General features: G+C 33.5%; 1 protein-coding gene across 2 annotated transcripts in view; it reads right to left on the reverse strand.

The window, feature by feature from the left end:
• Positions 1-17,916, reverse strand: part of LOC126964493 (nose resistant to fluoxetine protein 6-like) — a 52,263-nt gene that overhangs the window by 9,219 nt on the left and 25,128 nt on the right. For both annotated transcript variants that reach the window (XM_050807650.1, XM_050807649.1), the window contains exons 2-4: positions 3,723-3,842; positions 1,133-1,266; positions 715-887 (exon numbers count right to left, since the gene is read on the reverse strand). In XM_050807650.1, the coding sequence (XP_050663607.1) occupies positions 715-887; positions 1,133-1,266; positions 3,723-3,842 (427 nt within the window). The remainder of the gene's footprint in view (positions 1-714; positions 888-1,132; positions 1,267-3,722; positions 3,843-17,916) is intronic.

Genomic DNA, 17,916 nt, shown 5'->3' on the forward strand with positions numbered 1-17,916 from the left:
AATTGTGTAACTAGTATCCCCCGTAACCGCACACACTCTTAGCATCACGGCGCGGAGTCCTTCTTTTCTTACTCGTCCGTGGTTTTAACCATATACTTTCGTATAGACAAAAACTCGTGTGTGAGAGATGAACATCCCTAACGGAGTAGTAACGGATTTTGTCGTACTTCGTTAACAGACAGCCATGCTTGGCGTCTTACGGCTGTTTTCAATAAGCTATCTTACCTACTATATCTTACCTTAGTTTAACTTACTAGAGGTAGACAAATCTATCCTTTTACGCTTACTTACATTTCAATAACATATCGACATAAACCATTGGACAATAACTATGGATATATAAGATCTTCTCATTAAACGGTGAGAGCAATGTATCCATAAATAGAGATACGTTATTGAAAACGGCTGTTAGTATTTTGAATTATAAACCTCTAGCGTAAACTCTACTACGTAAGCATGCACTGATAAATTAAGAGAAAATTATTTAAAAAAAACAATTAAAAAAAGTGATTTGTATACCCTTAATAGTATATTATTCCAAAATAATTTAGTTAATAATGTGAAAAAAAATATTTCACTTTTACCCTGGTTTCATAGAACCACACAATCCATTTTTATATTATATGATCCATGAACTTTGCCTTATACTTAACTCCGACGAGGATTGCATGTGGTATGATTAAGAGCGAGGCGTGTTAGACAGCGTGTACTCACAGGAGTATCTGGAAGGTGGGGTCCAGGATATAGGAGTAGTTCCCGTGCTCCGGCGAGCGCACGGCCAGCACCTGGTGCCGCAGCAGCGGTGCGCGAGCCGCAGCTACCAACCCGCCGACCTGTCGCCGACCGCACGAGCGGGGCAGGCACACGCCCAGATGTACTGTGCGACGCTGCAAGTTACACAAATAAACCCATTTGCAAAAAAAAAACGAACAATAAAGAGGATATGCATTCATTACAAACAAATGTCTACGTATACGGCTAGTAAAATGATGATCCAAATTTGAAAATTACGAGCAATAAAGAGGATACGCATTCATTAGAAACAATTGTCTGCTCGATTCGAGCGCTTGCTCGCATTTCGTGCTTAGATAATATTGTGTTATAAATTTGATAATCTCTGTTGTAGACTCACAGTCCGGATGATCTCATGCAGGTCCGTGGTGACAGACATCTTAACGTTGTAGAAAGCTGTATCGAAGGGGGGTCCCAGCCCTGTCATGGAGACATCCTGGCGCCATTCGTTGAATATCTGGGAGCCAGCACTACCTGCATGGGAGACATTAATAAAAATAATTTAGTTACGGTATAAACCGATCAGTGTGTACATCTTCGTTTTATCGATATATCTCCCATCCTACATACTACTATACTAAATATTATCATCAACATCATCATCAGCCGGAAGAAGTCCATTGCTGGACAAAGGCCTCCCCCAAAGATTTCCACGACAATCGATCCTACGCTACCCTCATCCAACGTATTCCAGCGATCTTGATCAGATCGTCGGTCCATCTTGTGGGGGCCTACCAACACTGCGTCTTCCGGTACGTGGTCGAAATTCGAGTACTTTACTGCCCAAACGGCCATCTGTCCGTCGAACTATGTGCCCTAAATAAATACTATATTGTAACTAAATTAAGAAAAAAAACCCGTTGAGTTTCTTGCGCCCGTTCTTCTAAAGTCTGAGGCATACTATTTGGGATGAGTGGTAGTTTTTTGACGTTCAATAAGTGATTTTAAATCCTATTTTGAACAAAAATATTTGAATTTGAATCCACAATATTAACGACACGAAGACCGGAGTCAACGGCAAATCTGGACATTTAAGTATGAACAATGTTGATATAATAATAAAATAAGATTTTAACAGTATTTTCATTAGTTACCACGAGTATTGCACATTTAAATAAAATATGTTTTAAAGAATTGTAACGCATAGTAGGATACTCATTATGTTATGTAGTAGATACATAAATAGAAGTTTTCACTTCAAAACTTACTCTATGGTTTCATCATAATGAAACAAATAAAACGTAAACAAGAAACTACTTTGTTTGACTTGTAATTTATAGTGTATCAACAGAAGTGCTTAATATCAAAATGATACAATAATAGGAGTGTAACCCAGTTATGGAGCCTTGAGAAGTGACAGGTCGATCAGACCTTAGTTTAAAGATAAATGATTTCTACTCTTCGTTGCTTCACAAGTCTTGCAATAAATTAATAGCTATGGTGGGATTACAAGATCTTCACCTTTATAGTCAACTTAATACATTTAATTGTCCATAATACTCAGAATTCTCTTTTGATTAGTTGGAGAAATAATCTATTCGATTCTAGAAGAAACAGGCAATTTTTTTTACGTGTGAGCTTATTTTTATTTTAATTATTGGGTAGATTATTTAACAGTTTATTTATTAAATTAACAGTTATTTTTTTTCTTCTTGTTCTTTTCTTCTTTTTTTTTGATTTTCACGTCGTGTATTGAGTTAACGTATTAGATCATTCAACGATCAAAGATCTACGAAAATTAGGATTGATGTAAAATTGCCCCACTTTTTAATCAATATGGGATATTGACTTTACATTATTGATATTCAAATATTTTTAATAAAAAAATAGGATTTAAAATCACATACAAAACGTCAATAACTGCCACCCATTCCAAATAGTATGCCTCAGATCTGAGAAGAATGGGTGCAAAGGCTTTTTTTTAGTTACGTTATAATTATGTAATATCGTAAAATAAACTACTACTAACTACTAATAATTAAATACCGTGAGGGTGTTCGTTTCATTCCCAGTCTGTGGTATCATTAAGAAAATTATTTATGTTATAATAACCTTTACCACACAAACATTTACACGTAAATTTTCTGGGATCATGTTGTAAAAGCATATACACACTGAGAAGTGAATTGTTTTAAGTATCCTCAGAACTCGAAGAGAACTCTTTTGGCTTCGAGATCTGAGGAAGTAGAAAAGCGAGTAAGGGATATTAATGGAACGAGTGGAAACGTCAGATATATTTTTTTTACTACCTCCAATCCGTAAAGTTGCTTATTTATCTTTATTTGGAAAAAATACTACAATTACCTACAGGTTTACGATTTACAAAATATAATATCAAAAAAATGAAGAACTTATCTAAATAATCAGAAATATACATGCCTAATCTACTTAAAACTAGCATACATTAAGAACCAAAAAAAAAACTAAAGTAAGGCTTATTCTATATCAACATAATAAAGTGGTGTTTGCAGTGTTTTGTCCCAAAAAGGCAATTTCAAGAAGAATGAAAGAAATGCCGTGAAGGGAAGCGTCCTGATGGAATGACGCTGGTGGCTTGGGCACGGCGAAGGGCACTGGTGTGGGGCGCGACTTACTGTGAGTCTTACATCTTTGTGCCATTTGGTGTCTAGACACTTATCTCATGGGGCCCAGAGGCGCAGAGAATGTACAAAGTACTATCTTCGCGCCTCAATAGGGCTACTGGCAACCCAAGCGCTGGCAGCTGTTTAGGATCAGCCTAGTTATCCAACGTGGAAATGCTGCTAGTATTCTTGGTACGCTTCCCCGTAATGATAGTTTTAATTTAATGTTATCATAGTATTGTTAATATAGTTATCAGATTTGTTGTGTTTGAATAAATTGAACCTAATATCGAACATGTCCATGCCAATCATATGAAGATCCAAGGTTAGTTTTCTGCAATTACTTACGGTTGTTGTGCTTGTAAGGTGCGTGGTGTTGGTTGAGGATCTGGCACAGCTCGACAGACCCAGTCCAGTAGTTGTTCCCCCAGTAGAACATAGAGGTGTAGCGGCCACTCGCGTCCTCCACTGGAACATGACACAATATTGTTAGTTATACATATTAAATTTATAACCAAAATTTATGTACGATGTGGGACTCAAACTCACGACCTCTCGGGTTCCGTCCGAGCACTCTCACCAACTGAGCCAACCGTTCGTGTGACGCATGGTTCGTAAATCTTGGTATATCTTGATCAACTCTCAGGTGGAGCCTCCTTTGCACAGGATGCCGGCTAGATTATGGGTACCACAACGGCGCCTATTTTTACCGTGAAGCAGTAATGTAGAAGTATTACTGTGTTTCGGTCTGAAGGGCGCCGTAGCTAGTGAAATTACTGGGCAAATGAGACTTAACATCTTATGTCTCAAGCTAGAATTTTTGTGGTTTTTCAACAATCCTGAGCGGCACTGCATTGTAATGGGCAGGGCTTATCAATTACCATTAGCTGGACGTCCTGCTCGTCTCGTCCTTTATTTTCATGAAAAAAAATGGTTGTAGCTCCATCTACAGGATCTACTTTAAAGTTGATAACCTGCTCAACAACCATATGCAATTATTGGCATATTAGGAAATTGACTTGAGATGTCGCTCTCTCAAATCTAAGCAATATGTTACTTTAAAAGTCATATCCCTGATTTCTCGGATTCATTATGCAGATAATTTTTTTTTGAAAAATATTGAACGAAGCGGGACTCCAACCCGCGACCTCTCGGGTTCTGTCCAAGCGCTCTTAATTAATTGACTATTAATTTATTACTATCTACGCGCCTCAATATTGCTAATGGAAACCCAAGCGTTTGCAACTATTCATATCAACAGATCAGCCTTACTATCCAACGCGGAAATGCTACCAGTACTCTTGCAATTTTGAGATTTTCGATTAGGCTGAGCGGCAGTGCATTGTAATGGACAACACTTTTACAAATAAAAAGGGTGGAAGACTTTAGCGTTCACTGAGTAATTTCCAATCCTATTTTGAATAAAAATATGCTAATTTGGGATTTGAATAATAATAATAATATTGAGTAATAATAATAAGTAAGTAATAATAATAATAACACTTTTTACACAAATTATCTTGCACCAAGGTAAGCATATATAGCCTGTGTTATGGGTTACAAGACAATGATATATTTAATACAATATACTTACTTAAACATACATAAACATATATAAACATTTAAACATCCATAACTCGAAAACAAACATCCATATTCATCATATAAATGCTTGCACCTACCGGGATTCGAACCCGGGACCTGTAGCTTAGTAGGTAGGATCGCTAATGAATGTGCGACAGTTCTTTATATAAAGCATTTGAACGCAATAATATTCATTATTATTAAATTACATTGGTTTAGATTTATTTATTTTTTATACAACCTGAAATAAGTACTTATATTTTATTTATATTTGATTGATTCCGTCATAAAGCACTTTGCTACTTCTGAATTGAATTGATTGAACATAACTTTTTACTCGAAGTTTTTTGGTATAAATGTTTTATACGTGTGTTATTACAAAAAGTTTTGACTTCTGTAATGTACAACTGTATTTGATAACATCTTATAAAGTAACATTAAATGGCTCTGAGTCGGAACTATTTTATGATAATCGGCTGTCAAATTTCGATCTGCAAAATAATTAAGTCGTCAAATCAGAAATTCGAAATTTAAATTTGAGTGAATTAAATTATATACTACCGGAACAAAGAACAATGCCGGATACAGGAGGCATATATATATGTATATGTGCCTATATACACTGTGTTAAAAAAACCCTGTACGATAATTGACATTGATATAAAATAGAATGCGAAGACACCCTTTTGAATAAAATAAAAAATCAAAACCCCCTATTAAATATTGCATATATATATAGAATATCGGTTGCGCACTGAGCGAGCTAAACACTTGTACGGTGAAAGAACAACAAGCTATATTGTTCCTCGCCTAATTAATCAACTACCCTCATTTCTGTCCAATGCAGTCCCATAAAAATATTAAACAGAAACTAAAGGAATATTTCCTAGGTAATATTTGATCGCATTTAATAAGATAGTCATGGGATGCCTGGGAAATGTTTGAAATATCTGTTTTTTGGTTGCTTCGTGTTGAAATAAATATTGGTAAGGTACATAGTTTATCTGTAGTTGATTTTTTGTAGGTATTAGTATGTAATTATTGTACTTGTAGCCAATTGTTACTTTCTAAAGATATTAATAATTGTATGTAGGTATAGAATTTAATGTTAAGATTTTGTAAAAAACTAAAATAAGGCGTAAACTAAGATAATGCATTGAGGTCAACCTCTGTGGTTTTTATAATGTATCTTATTTGTTCACATTTTGTTAAATATGTATTTCGATAAAAAAAAAAAAAATGTTTTAAAAATCTTGAAAACCCCTGACTTATTTATACTACCAGTAAACTTAGGTCATCGCCCTGAATTTGGTTCAATGGCGTAGAACTAGCGTCTAGCTGAGCGGCGGCTCAAACTTATGCTAGTGACGACCCGCTCGTCCCTCGCATCTCCTACGCATGTATGCATGCCTGGTAAATTACTCGTATATGTGCAATCGTAGTTAAAATTTAGAAAAATGCTCCATTTGGTTCAAATTGGCCATTTTTGGGAAGTCTAGTGTTCAATGTAATTCTATGTGAAATGTTTTATGCAAAATTCCTTATAATATCAAATCTTCTGGTCAAAAGTCCATGTATTCATACAAAAATTAAAATATATCACAACTTATATACATAATTTAATATTACTACACAATATTATAATTATATCTTTTCGACTTTTAACGAATAAAGGGTTACAAAAAAGGTTAAATCTTATTGAGGTAATATAATCCCTCGTCAAATACGGGACGGGACACCTTTTTTATGATAGTATATATATGTACTTTATTGTTAACACCTGTCGCATGACTATAAATACAAATAGGATATTTGAATAAAAGTTTTGAGCAGCACTGCATTGTAATGAGCAGGGCGTATCACTTATTATCACTATCAGATTTCAATTCATTTTTTAATTATAATTAGATATATGCTTCTTGATGCCTATTGTAAATTTAGGCTCACTAACATTTTATCTCATCAATCTCTCGCTATCTCAATCTCTTGTTATCTATCTTATACCTATCTTATTTAGATAAAGCAAATAGCTATAAAAAATATACCTCTTTGAATCATATCAAATACCCGTCATTATTTCTACGTACTGCATAAAACCATCGCGGCTATAAAAATTACATCAATTGGAGAAAGTTAAGAAAAATATAAAATAATTATGGTATTTTAACAATCTCAACACTTCCTAATGGCACGAGGAAGCAACAGGAACTTTCTGATGGACGGACAAATAACTTCCTATCACTATAGTCGTTATGCTTCAAGACCGAGTCATGATGACATAGCATCGCTGGTGATAATCGTTACAAATTACATACCTACACGACATTTACAGCCAGCCCTTGTGAAGACATACGTGCTATAACTTACACTTTCACTATGGATTCAATCTATATATATAAAAATGAATTGCTGTTCGTTAGTCTCGCTAAACTCTAGAACGGCTGGAACGATTCGGGTAATTTTGGTCTTGAATTATTCCTGGAAGTCCAGAGAAGGTTTAAAAGGTGGATAAAAATGAAAATGCTCGGAATTAAATAAAAACAACAATTTTGTTTTTCCTTTGATGTGTCCCCCGTCGTTCAGAAATCAAATTGAAAGAATAGTTTAAAATGAATAACTTACTAGAATTTATATCTTTCTAACTTTCTCAGGAGGTAAAAAAGAACTTAATTTTATATAAGTACAGAACAACGTCTGTCGGGTCAGCAACAATATATGTTGACTATAAAAGCATTGTAACCTTGCTTTGTCCTTCACAGTTAAGATTTACAACAGATTTTCGTAAATACAAAACTCGATACATTTTAGAACCAAGCAATAATTTATTTTAAAAATTAAATTAAAAAAAATATTTGTGTAATTAATCCCAGAAGTGAGGGTCACTTCTGGGATTAATTACACAGAAGTGAGGGTAATCACTTTAAAACATAACAAATTGCTTAGCACCGGCACGGACCGCCGGAGGTCGTGGGTTCGAATCCCACATCGTTCATAAAATTTTGTTTTTCAAATTTTAGTTGATAACCTGCTCAACCCCAATATTTGCATATTAGGAAATTGATTTGAGATGTCGCTCTGTGAATCCAAACAATATGTTATATTTTTGAAGTGAGGGTTATCACTTTAAAAACATAACATATTGTTAAGGTTATCAACTGTAAAGTAGATCCTGTAGATGTAGTTACAGCCTGAGAGTTGAACAAAGCATACAAGATTTATCAACGATACGTCACTCGAAAGATTGGCTAAGTTGGAAGAGCGCTCGCAGGGAACGCGAGAGGTCGCGGGTTCGAGTCACGCATCGTTCGTAAATTTTGGTTTCATATTATATTTGTGTACTTTAATGTGGTATCTAATTGTCAATGGTTATAATGATAAATATTCGTACTTACAATGTTATGTAGATATCTAGTTAAATGCCTATTTATTATTATGACAGTAACACGACCATCATGTTCACGAAGAATCCTTACACAAGCAATGTATTGAAACTCTATACTCTATGCTCTAACTAATATTTATACAATTTATTCTGTATTACTTTTTATGAAATATTTGATATTTAAGACGCGTTTAACTTTGAACATGATTCATATATTGGATACAGAACCTTACAAACTAATTTGTTTTGTATATTACAGCCATTGTAAAATACTCTGTTGATTGAAAAGAGTGGCCGTTGAGTTTCTTGTATGATCTTATAACGAGCTCTACTTTTTCCGAACATGTGCTACATTCAGTAATTTCAAAGACATATTTACAGCGACGATTTAATAGAGCTTAGTTCAAGCCTAATTGAATAAAATTTATTTGACTTTGAATTCGTTAACTTGTAAATAATAAATCAAAGTCGTGATTATTTCTCCAGTACGTAAATTGTATAAGATTGCTTGCTTTTATTTTGTTCGGTTATACTGTGTAAACTACTGAACCGATCTGAATAATACTATGCAAGATGCAGCATGTTTCGGAGAATGTTTAAGTATATAATATGTTGGTGATTACTTATACGGAATCTATATTTATTGACTTAGAAATATTAACTGACCAGTCTCGTGCCAGGTTTTGGCGAGACAACACGTCCAGAGGATGCCTCGTGTAGAGGCGAAACACGTGTCGAATTGGTTTATGACAAATATTGGCGGAATTAACACTAAAAAAAACTCAAATCAATTGGATTATTATGGATTTCCGCAAAGTAACGCGTACTTCAATAAATTGACTTAGAAATACCTATATATTCGCAATACAAATAATACTACGATAATATAAATGTATTAATAAATTTATAAGATACTAGCAATGCCCCGCGATTTCACTCGCTAGATACCGATCTCGTGGTAGTGGAAAGTCTACTAAGTCGGACTATAGATTTATTTTTGTTAACATTAAAGTTTTATTTTACTTAGCTATTATTTCATTATTTTATTTAGATTGACATTTTCAATTTTGTTATATCTTTTGTAAGGAATGTCCGATTTTAATAATTTAAAAAGTATTTTACAGGTATTGAAATGGTCTTTAATAAAATTAATGGAATAAGGAATAATACAGACGTATGAATAATTTGGTTTGATTATTGTTGGCTCTTTTATCAACTTTGTAAATGTAAACACGTAGTTATATTGTCATAACTACAGTAGTTAGATATATGGTATCGCGGACTCTTTTGTAGATATTGATACGTTCTATAATATTGTAAAATATTTTATGTTCTATCATCAATAGTTTCCGCAGCGCACGCGATGAAAGATTTTTAATGACTAAATTTTTTTACACTATCCCTATATATTATATAGCCTATATCACTCAGTGAAGATGCAGCTTTCTAATGGTGAAAGAATTTCTGAAATCGGTCCAGTAGTTTTTGTGTGAAAGCATTACAAACATACATACAAAAACAAATATTTCCTCTTTATAATATCATTATTAGTTTAGATTAGTAATAGTTATACAATTGAATAGCGACAAAATGCTAATGGAGACATTTTTGATTTCGTTTTAAGACGTCATAAGCCTTTTAACAAATACAAATAAAAACCAGCGGAACCCTACACTTTGCCAGGCCCGACATGCACTTGACGATATTATGACCTGCCTCATCTTTGGTTGAATTAAGTAACTTGCGTTTAATAATGTATCGATAGCCTTTTGAACTAAAGCTTTATGACTTCCTTTTAAACAACAATTATGTGACATAAAAGGTTTTAGTCCAAGGAAAGGCCGCTGAGGTCATTGACATTGTTAAGAAGTCTTTAATAATTTAACGGATTCTCATAATTCTCGTTCCTTATAAGACAATACGAGTATCTTACCAGCAGAAACGTTAATCTTCTGATCATAAAAGGGACGCTCAATAGCGGGGTATCAATTATTATTAATGGCTTTTTTATTTCTCTCTGTATCGATGTATATGCCTTTAAAGAACCCAAAAAATGTATAACACAAATGGGTTATACAAAAGATTTGTTAAAAAATGTTTATGTTGTTAAGATTTCTATTAGATAAATGATTTTCTAAATCTCAGGAATGTAACGACTGCCCGCAGGCTATTTATTAAATACATATTTTTGTAAACAAATTCTATTATTAGTGGAGTTTCTTGCCGTTTCCCTTTACGAAGTAGCTGTAGATTCAATAAGAAAATATTTTTTTGACATTCATAAGTGTCATTTCCGTGACCTACAAGAATAAAGTTATTATGATTTGATTTTAAAAAATCAAATTGAAATTTTTCAAAATTTCTATTGTTTTTGTTCAAAATATTACTATAACATAAATGACTTTCTTAATTATCATTACTGTACCATGGCCTACTGTTTTTGTTGATACAGTAGTAGTCGGCCGTGACTGTACTCAATAACTCTTGTTTTTACCACTTCATCACTGAGTTTCTTGCCACTTCTTCTTATTAAAGCCCAACCCTTAAACTACAGATTGGGATTGGAGCGAATCAGGCTATTGAATCATAAATTTTATAGTATGTATGATATTGTAACCATATTTTTATGAAAAAATCAAAGACGCCCGCTGACTTTCTTGCGCCCCTTCTTCTCACGTCTGAGGCATGTTTTTCGAAAGGCTTTCAATAATATTATATCGTGTTTTGAATAAAAATATTTGAATTTATTGCAGGCTATTAAATTTATTGTTCAATAAAATTTAAAATAGATTTTTTCATGATCGAATGTGAAAATCACCACTAATATAAATAGGAATAATTCTTGGCTATAAGTGTGTACAAGATTTAGAACAATGATTACATTCACAAATAAAATTTAAAAAAAAAACAAAATTTTATGAACGATGGGGAATTCGAACCCACGACCTACGGCGCTCCGTGCCGGTGCTCGAACCATTTTTTTTTTTTGGAATAGGGGGACAAACGAGCGTACGGGTCACCTGGTGTTAAGTGATCACCGCCGCCTACATTCTCTTGCAACACCAGAGGAATCACAAGAGCGTTGCCGGAAGGTCTTTAAGGAAGGTGTACGCGCTTTTTTTGAAGGTACCCATGTCGTATCGTCCCGGAAACACCGCATAAGGTAGCTCATTCCACAGCGTTGTAGTACGAGGAAAGCTCCTTGAAAACCGCACTGTGGAGAACCGCCACACATCCAGATGGTGGGGATGATATCTTAACTTGTGGCGAGTCGTGCGAAGATGGAATTGAGCTAACCGTTCGAGTACCACCTCGTTATAAAATTCTGTTTGCTTTGTTCAACTCTCAGGTTGTGGTTTCATCTACAGGATCTATTTTTCAGTTGATAACCTGCTCAACCCCAATATTTGCATATTAGGAAATTGACTTGAGTAAATCTTAACAATATGTTATTTATTATTCATTCTTCTTTTTATTTTATCTTAAACGTTGTAGTTTCTTGTAGCACATTTACAAAAAATTGTGTCTTTCATACACAATTAAGTTTGATTTATTAAAAACCATCTTGTAACCTTGTCTCTTCTTTCGAAATAGTTCCACAACTCGGCTTAATATCTCACCGCATATCTCAGACAATATATTATATTACCTTACAACACTTAAAGGCTTCTAAAATACGACTATATCAACAATATGTACCAATATTATGTTGCCACCACAAAACAATATTATTTAGTTGCATTATATGTATTTGTTATAAAATTGTCTTATTTTATCAATAAAGACAGATATATTTCTCTTATTTTTGTGTCGAATGAGAAATCTTACACGTAATATTATATTAAAATACTAGCTTTTACTGCGTGCAATAGTTACTTTGGGCAGCATTGTTGATTTTTTAATACACTCACTTTACAAATAATACACATAGAAACTGCTGTGGTTAATACATTTTTATGAGATACAAACTATAGAACTTTCATCCCCACACAGGTGTAAATTTTAACAACGCTACAACAAATATTATGTATTTTTGATCAAGTGCTTAAATAAAAAGATTCATGGTGTTATCTTCGTAATGACGAACTTTCATACAAACTTCCACCCTCATTTCAACCCTGCCAAGCCTTTTATTCACAATAAAAGTTAGCCTATGTCCTTTCCCAAGCTTTTGTCTATCTCTGTACTAAATTTCATCAAAACCAGTTCAGTGGTTTAGGCGTGAAAGCGTAACAAACAAACTTACATTCACATTTATAATATTATTAGGGATTACCAAAACTGCGTCTTCGAGGACTTTACTGCCCCAACGGCCATCTGTCCGGCGAACTATGTGCCCTTCCCACTGCCACTTCAGTTTCGCAATCGACTAGGTCGGTTACTTTGGTTCTCCTACGGATGTCCTCATTTATGATTCGATCTCGCAGGGAAACTCCGAGCACAGCCCGATAATTCGACATATTCAGAACCAAATAAGGTTGATATGGTTTTGAATCACACATGTGAATAAAACTCTTTCTAACTGACTGACGCTTGAGAATACTCCTATTCTCAATAATGAAAACCAGTTATGAAAAGGGTCTTCAATATGGTTAACTCTTTGCCGTTATAGAGATTTTGATCATTCTTAATTTCAAAGGCTTTGCGTATCATTCTTGTACATATTATCCTATAGAGCAGGCGTCGGGTCAGTCTTAAATAAATAATATTAATTTTACAGATTTAAATAATATAAATTCAGTTTCAATTACACGCGTTTATGTTTTAAATCTTGACAAAATTTGTTTCTTTATATCTTTAAAATAAAAAAGTGTGTGTCTTCTTTTGTACTAAGAAGAATAACTTCTCATTGTTCTTAGTCGTAATAAAACCAAAATCCTAAAAAAATATTCCTCGTGCTATTATTTGACAATGATAATGCATTGAGATCAAACCTCTGTGAATTTTACGATGTGTACTATTTGTTCATATTTTGTAAATTATGTATTTCGATAAATAAATAAAATAAAATAAAAATTCGTTTGTAAAAATACAATACTGTAATGAAGAAGGTGTTATATACAACCAATGAAATAGTAGATTTTACAACGAGTGCACAAAACGAACCATTTTTATCCGAGACTTTTGGCTGATAGTAATATCGAGGATAAAATAGTTTTGAGGACGAGTTATAAACTCTGTTTTTCATTTCGATTGCGAGGAAATAAAACAGTAGTATAATATAGACATTTTTAACAATTTAGCAAATTTGAAGAAATTAATAAACGCACGAAAAGCAAGACCTGTTTCCCGCCGCTTTTTTTTTTAAATCTTACGACATTCATATTAGGCTTGGGCTTCAGACCTATACAGCCTACTATTAAATTAATTTTGTGATGTATATAGTTGTTTAATTAATTAAATAACCTGTATTTTGATTTAAGTTTTAATATCCTTATGTCTTAAAAAATACATGAGGCAAATAAATTAAAGTAAATATTATAAAATAACAAATTCTATCTCTGAACTTTTAATTGTGTGTGGCTGTATGGCTCATTTTCTTTGCCTTAATATAGATACATTTATGAGTAGATAGGTTAATGCACTTGTGCACAAAAATCGATTTTGTGCAGCCTATATCGTGCAAGTGAAAATAATATTATACCGCATAATTTAGTTAAGTAACGTGTAATCAAAAAAATCATTCATTTATTTTTATACAATTGGTGAAAAATTATTTTTGAATTGAAAACTTCTTTAGCGGCGTTGAGCACTTTTTTGAGATGGGTATGTCAGAACACGGGACCTGATCGAAAATTCGTAAGACAATCGTTGAAAATATGGATGAAAATAGATTTTTCGTCGAGATAAACTGTTTGATGTAAAATAATTGTAATTGAGTTTTAAATTTTGTATGTAACAAAATTGTAATTTTTGTGTAGGTACGATAGCGCAATAAATGACTATTGTATTTAACCACATAAAAGCTAGTACTTTTATCCTGATAAATAAAGCAATTCGTTACAATTTTATTACTAAGAAGGTTGCAACGTTTCAAAAAATATAACATTCGAAATTCAAATAGTTCCGATTAGCTAGAAGTGCAAAACTTTTAGTGTGCCCCATGTATGTATGTTTAAGTAAGTATATTGTATTAAATATATCGTTGTCTTGTAGTCATCCATAGTACAGGCTATGCCTAGTTTCGGGCAAGATAATTTGTGTAAAAGTGTGTCGATATTATATTATTATTATTAATTAACATATCTGGGAGTGTAATCACTTCAGGTGGATAATTCAGGAAAACAAGTATTCAATCACAGTATTTGCAATTCGACGCATATTTTCCCTGTGACCTCTGAAACTGGTTGTAAACTGATTTTAAACCTTGGCTATTCAAACTTGACGTGCGTTAGTTTTGACATTCATTTATTTAAGAGTACGTGTATCAACATATAGATAAAAGGTCATCATTTATATATATTTGTGTATTGACTAATGTTTGTATTATGTTACAGAAATATTTTAGTAATTACAAGTTCTGACGTCTTGAGGTTAAATTACTTTTATTGAAATATAAGGGTAAGGGAAATATAATATAATAAAATACATACAAATGCCGACCCAACAAACGGTGAATTGTCACATAAAAATATTTTAACAAAAAGAAAACCGACTTCAAAAGCACTATTCCAAAGCAATAGATATAATATGCACTAAAAGTATAAAAATAATTGCGTATTTTTATACAATCTTATTAATTAATCTAATTCTAGTTACGATTATTGTTTGATTGAGTTTTGAGGTAACAAACATAAAAAAAAACATACCTACCGACGAATTGAGAACCTCCTCCTTTTTTGAAGTCGGTTAAAAAAGTACTCCGTGCCCACTCATTGTACGAATTGACACTGACTAAATTAAATTTTGTATTACGAATATATGGATATATATAATATACGCTTGATCACTCGCGTCGCTTCAGAGTGTCTTCTACCGCATTTATTACGGGGAATGTTCCGAAGAGCTGTTTCACCTGATTCCTACCGCTTAATTCCACCTTCGCACGACACGCCACAATAAAGATAATCACCTCCACCATCTGGATGTGTGGCGTTCCTCCACAGTGTGGGTTTCAAGGAGCTTTCTCCCACGTACTATAAAGATGTGGAATGAGCTTCCTTATGCTGTGTTTCCAGGACGATATGACATGGGTACCTTCAATAAAAGCATGTAAGTACACCTTCTTTAAAGGCCAGCAACGCTCCTGTGATTCCTCTAGTATTTCAAGAGAATGTGGGCGGTGGTGATCACTTAACACCAGGTGACCCGTACGCTCGTTTAACCTCCTTTTCCAATATATATATATATATATATATTATATTTTATAGGTATTTCCTTAAGTCCAAAGATAGGTTCCGAAAAAGGAATCACCAACATATCTTATTCTAAAACCCTCTTTGAAACATGTTGCATCTTTATAGTATAAGTATTATTCCGATCGGTTCAGTAGTTTGCACAGTATAACCGACGGCTCTCAATTTATTAATTTAAATGATTAACGGCCGTTCCCAATATACTATCTACAGATAGAGATAAATTACTACCTTCTACTGTCAGTAATAAGCTGTCAATAATCTGAAGCTGTCCCGAAATACTCGATAAGTCATTCTTAACGCCTTATATTGGGACGCGTGAATGGTAAGCTATACATCGTCCCATTGACAGACAGCGGGCACGGATAAGGTGAGTTACCGTCGATTTTTATCTCAGTTAAGAGATAGACTGAATATTGGGAACGGCCGTTAGTCTACAGAATTGGCCTGAGATTTAATATGATAAATATGCATATCTATCAGAAAATACATCTGATGCAGATAATTAAGTTTTATTTATAATGATTACTTAAGTTTATTAATTAATGCCTAAATATAACTAATCTTACAAATTTTTTTTTGACGTGAAAACTTCTTTAGTGGCATTGAGCACTTTTGTTTCGATGGGTATAAAATGTTGCACTCGCGTCAGGACACGTGGCCTGATCGAAAACTCATAAGACAGTTGTTGAAATTTCAGATGAAAGAATTTTACCTGATTATAATAGTTCATCTATTTCGGCATAATGATTATACGGTTATTGGACCGGAGGTTGAATCATTGTGATTGCGAACAATAATCGTAACTAGAATGAGATTAATTAATTAGATTCTATAAAAATTCACAATTATTTTTATACTTTTTAGTGCATATTATATCTATTATTTTAGAATAGTGTTCTTGATGTCGGTTGTTTTTTTGTTATTTTTTTTTTGCAATTGTGTTTGTCTGTGGTTTGTCTTGCCGAATGTTGGTTACATAAACTAGTATTACTAACTCACGGACGAGAACTCCGCGCCGTGATATTAGCAAGTGAAGCATCTTTATGCTAGTGTGTGTGCGGTTACAGGGGATACTAGTTACACAATTTTTTCTCCCTTAAATAATCATATATGGCCACAAATATTTTTATATTATCGTTTTTACGATTTTTCACAACGCACGACGGCATTTTTAATATATTTTATTGCGACGCAAACTGATCTGTTACAGACAATGGCAACTCTCATAATGGCGGCCGATCGGCTTGTATTAGTATAAGTGTGTGCGTGGGGCTATGTATTTACTCGTTTACCGGCTTGTTTTGATGCTTCACTGTTATGTAAGGTGACACGGAGTCCTTCTTTTTTCACTCGTACGTGTACTAATTATGTGACGCAGTCCTATTACTTACCATTATTCAGTAATACTAAATAATTAATAAACAATAACAATTTATATATAATATATAAAAGAGAACGTATATTTGTATGTTCCCTAATAACTCCTAAACTATTCGACCGATCTCAATGAAATCTTTTGTAATAGATTCGTTCGTTTGTCGTGTAACGATCCCACCCACGCACTCAACAAATGAGTGGTTACTCATTTACCATATCTCTCGAACCGTTTATTGACAGAACAACGTCTGTCGGGTCAGCTAGTCTATATATATAAAATTGAATTGCTGTTCGTTAGTCTCGCTAAAACTCGAGAACGGCTGGACCGATTTGGCTTATTTAGGTCTTGAAATATTTGTGGAAGTCCAGAGAAGGTTTAAAAGGAATTTGAATTTGAATAAATAGGAAAATGCTGCTAAATTAAATAAAAACAACAAATTTGTTTTTCCTTAGATATGTCCATACATAATTTCTATGAATGAATTTATTGACGCACGGTTTGACAGTTCTGCTGTCAAACAATTTCATAACGACAGCAGGGTGCATATTTTACGAAGTGATTTTTGATGTTATGATATATTATTGACAAATTCATATAAAAACATTATTTTATTTATTATATACAGAACAACGTGTGTCGGGTCAGCTAGTATATCATAATAATGCAAATCCGGAAGGCCAAGTCAGAAATTGACACATATTGTGTACAGCATGGTGACACATATTAACGAGCTTATAACAAGTGTCAGTGAGTTTGTATTGTGTCATTGCTGTTTGCTATTCGACCTAGGTACTGTGAAGAAACCTAATGCCTTTGTAATACTGTTTCCTAACCCGAGTA

This window comes from Leptidea sinapis, chromosome 5 (assembly GCF_905404315.1).
Source record: "Leptidea sinapis chromosome 5, ilLepSina1.1, whole genome shotgun sequence".
Lineage (NCBI taxonomy): Eukaryota > Metazoa > Arthropoda > Insecta > Lepidoptera > Pieridae > Leptidea > Leptidea sinapis.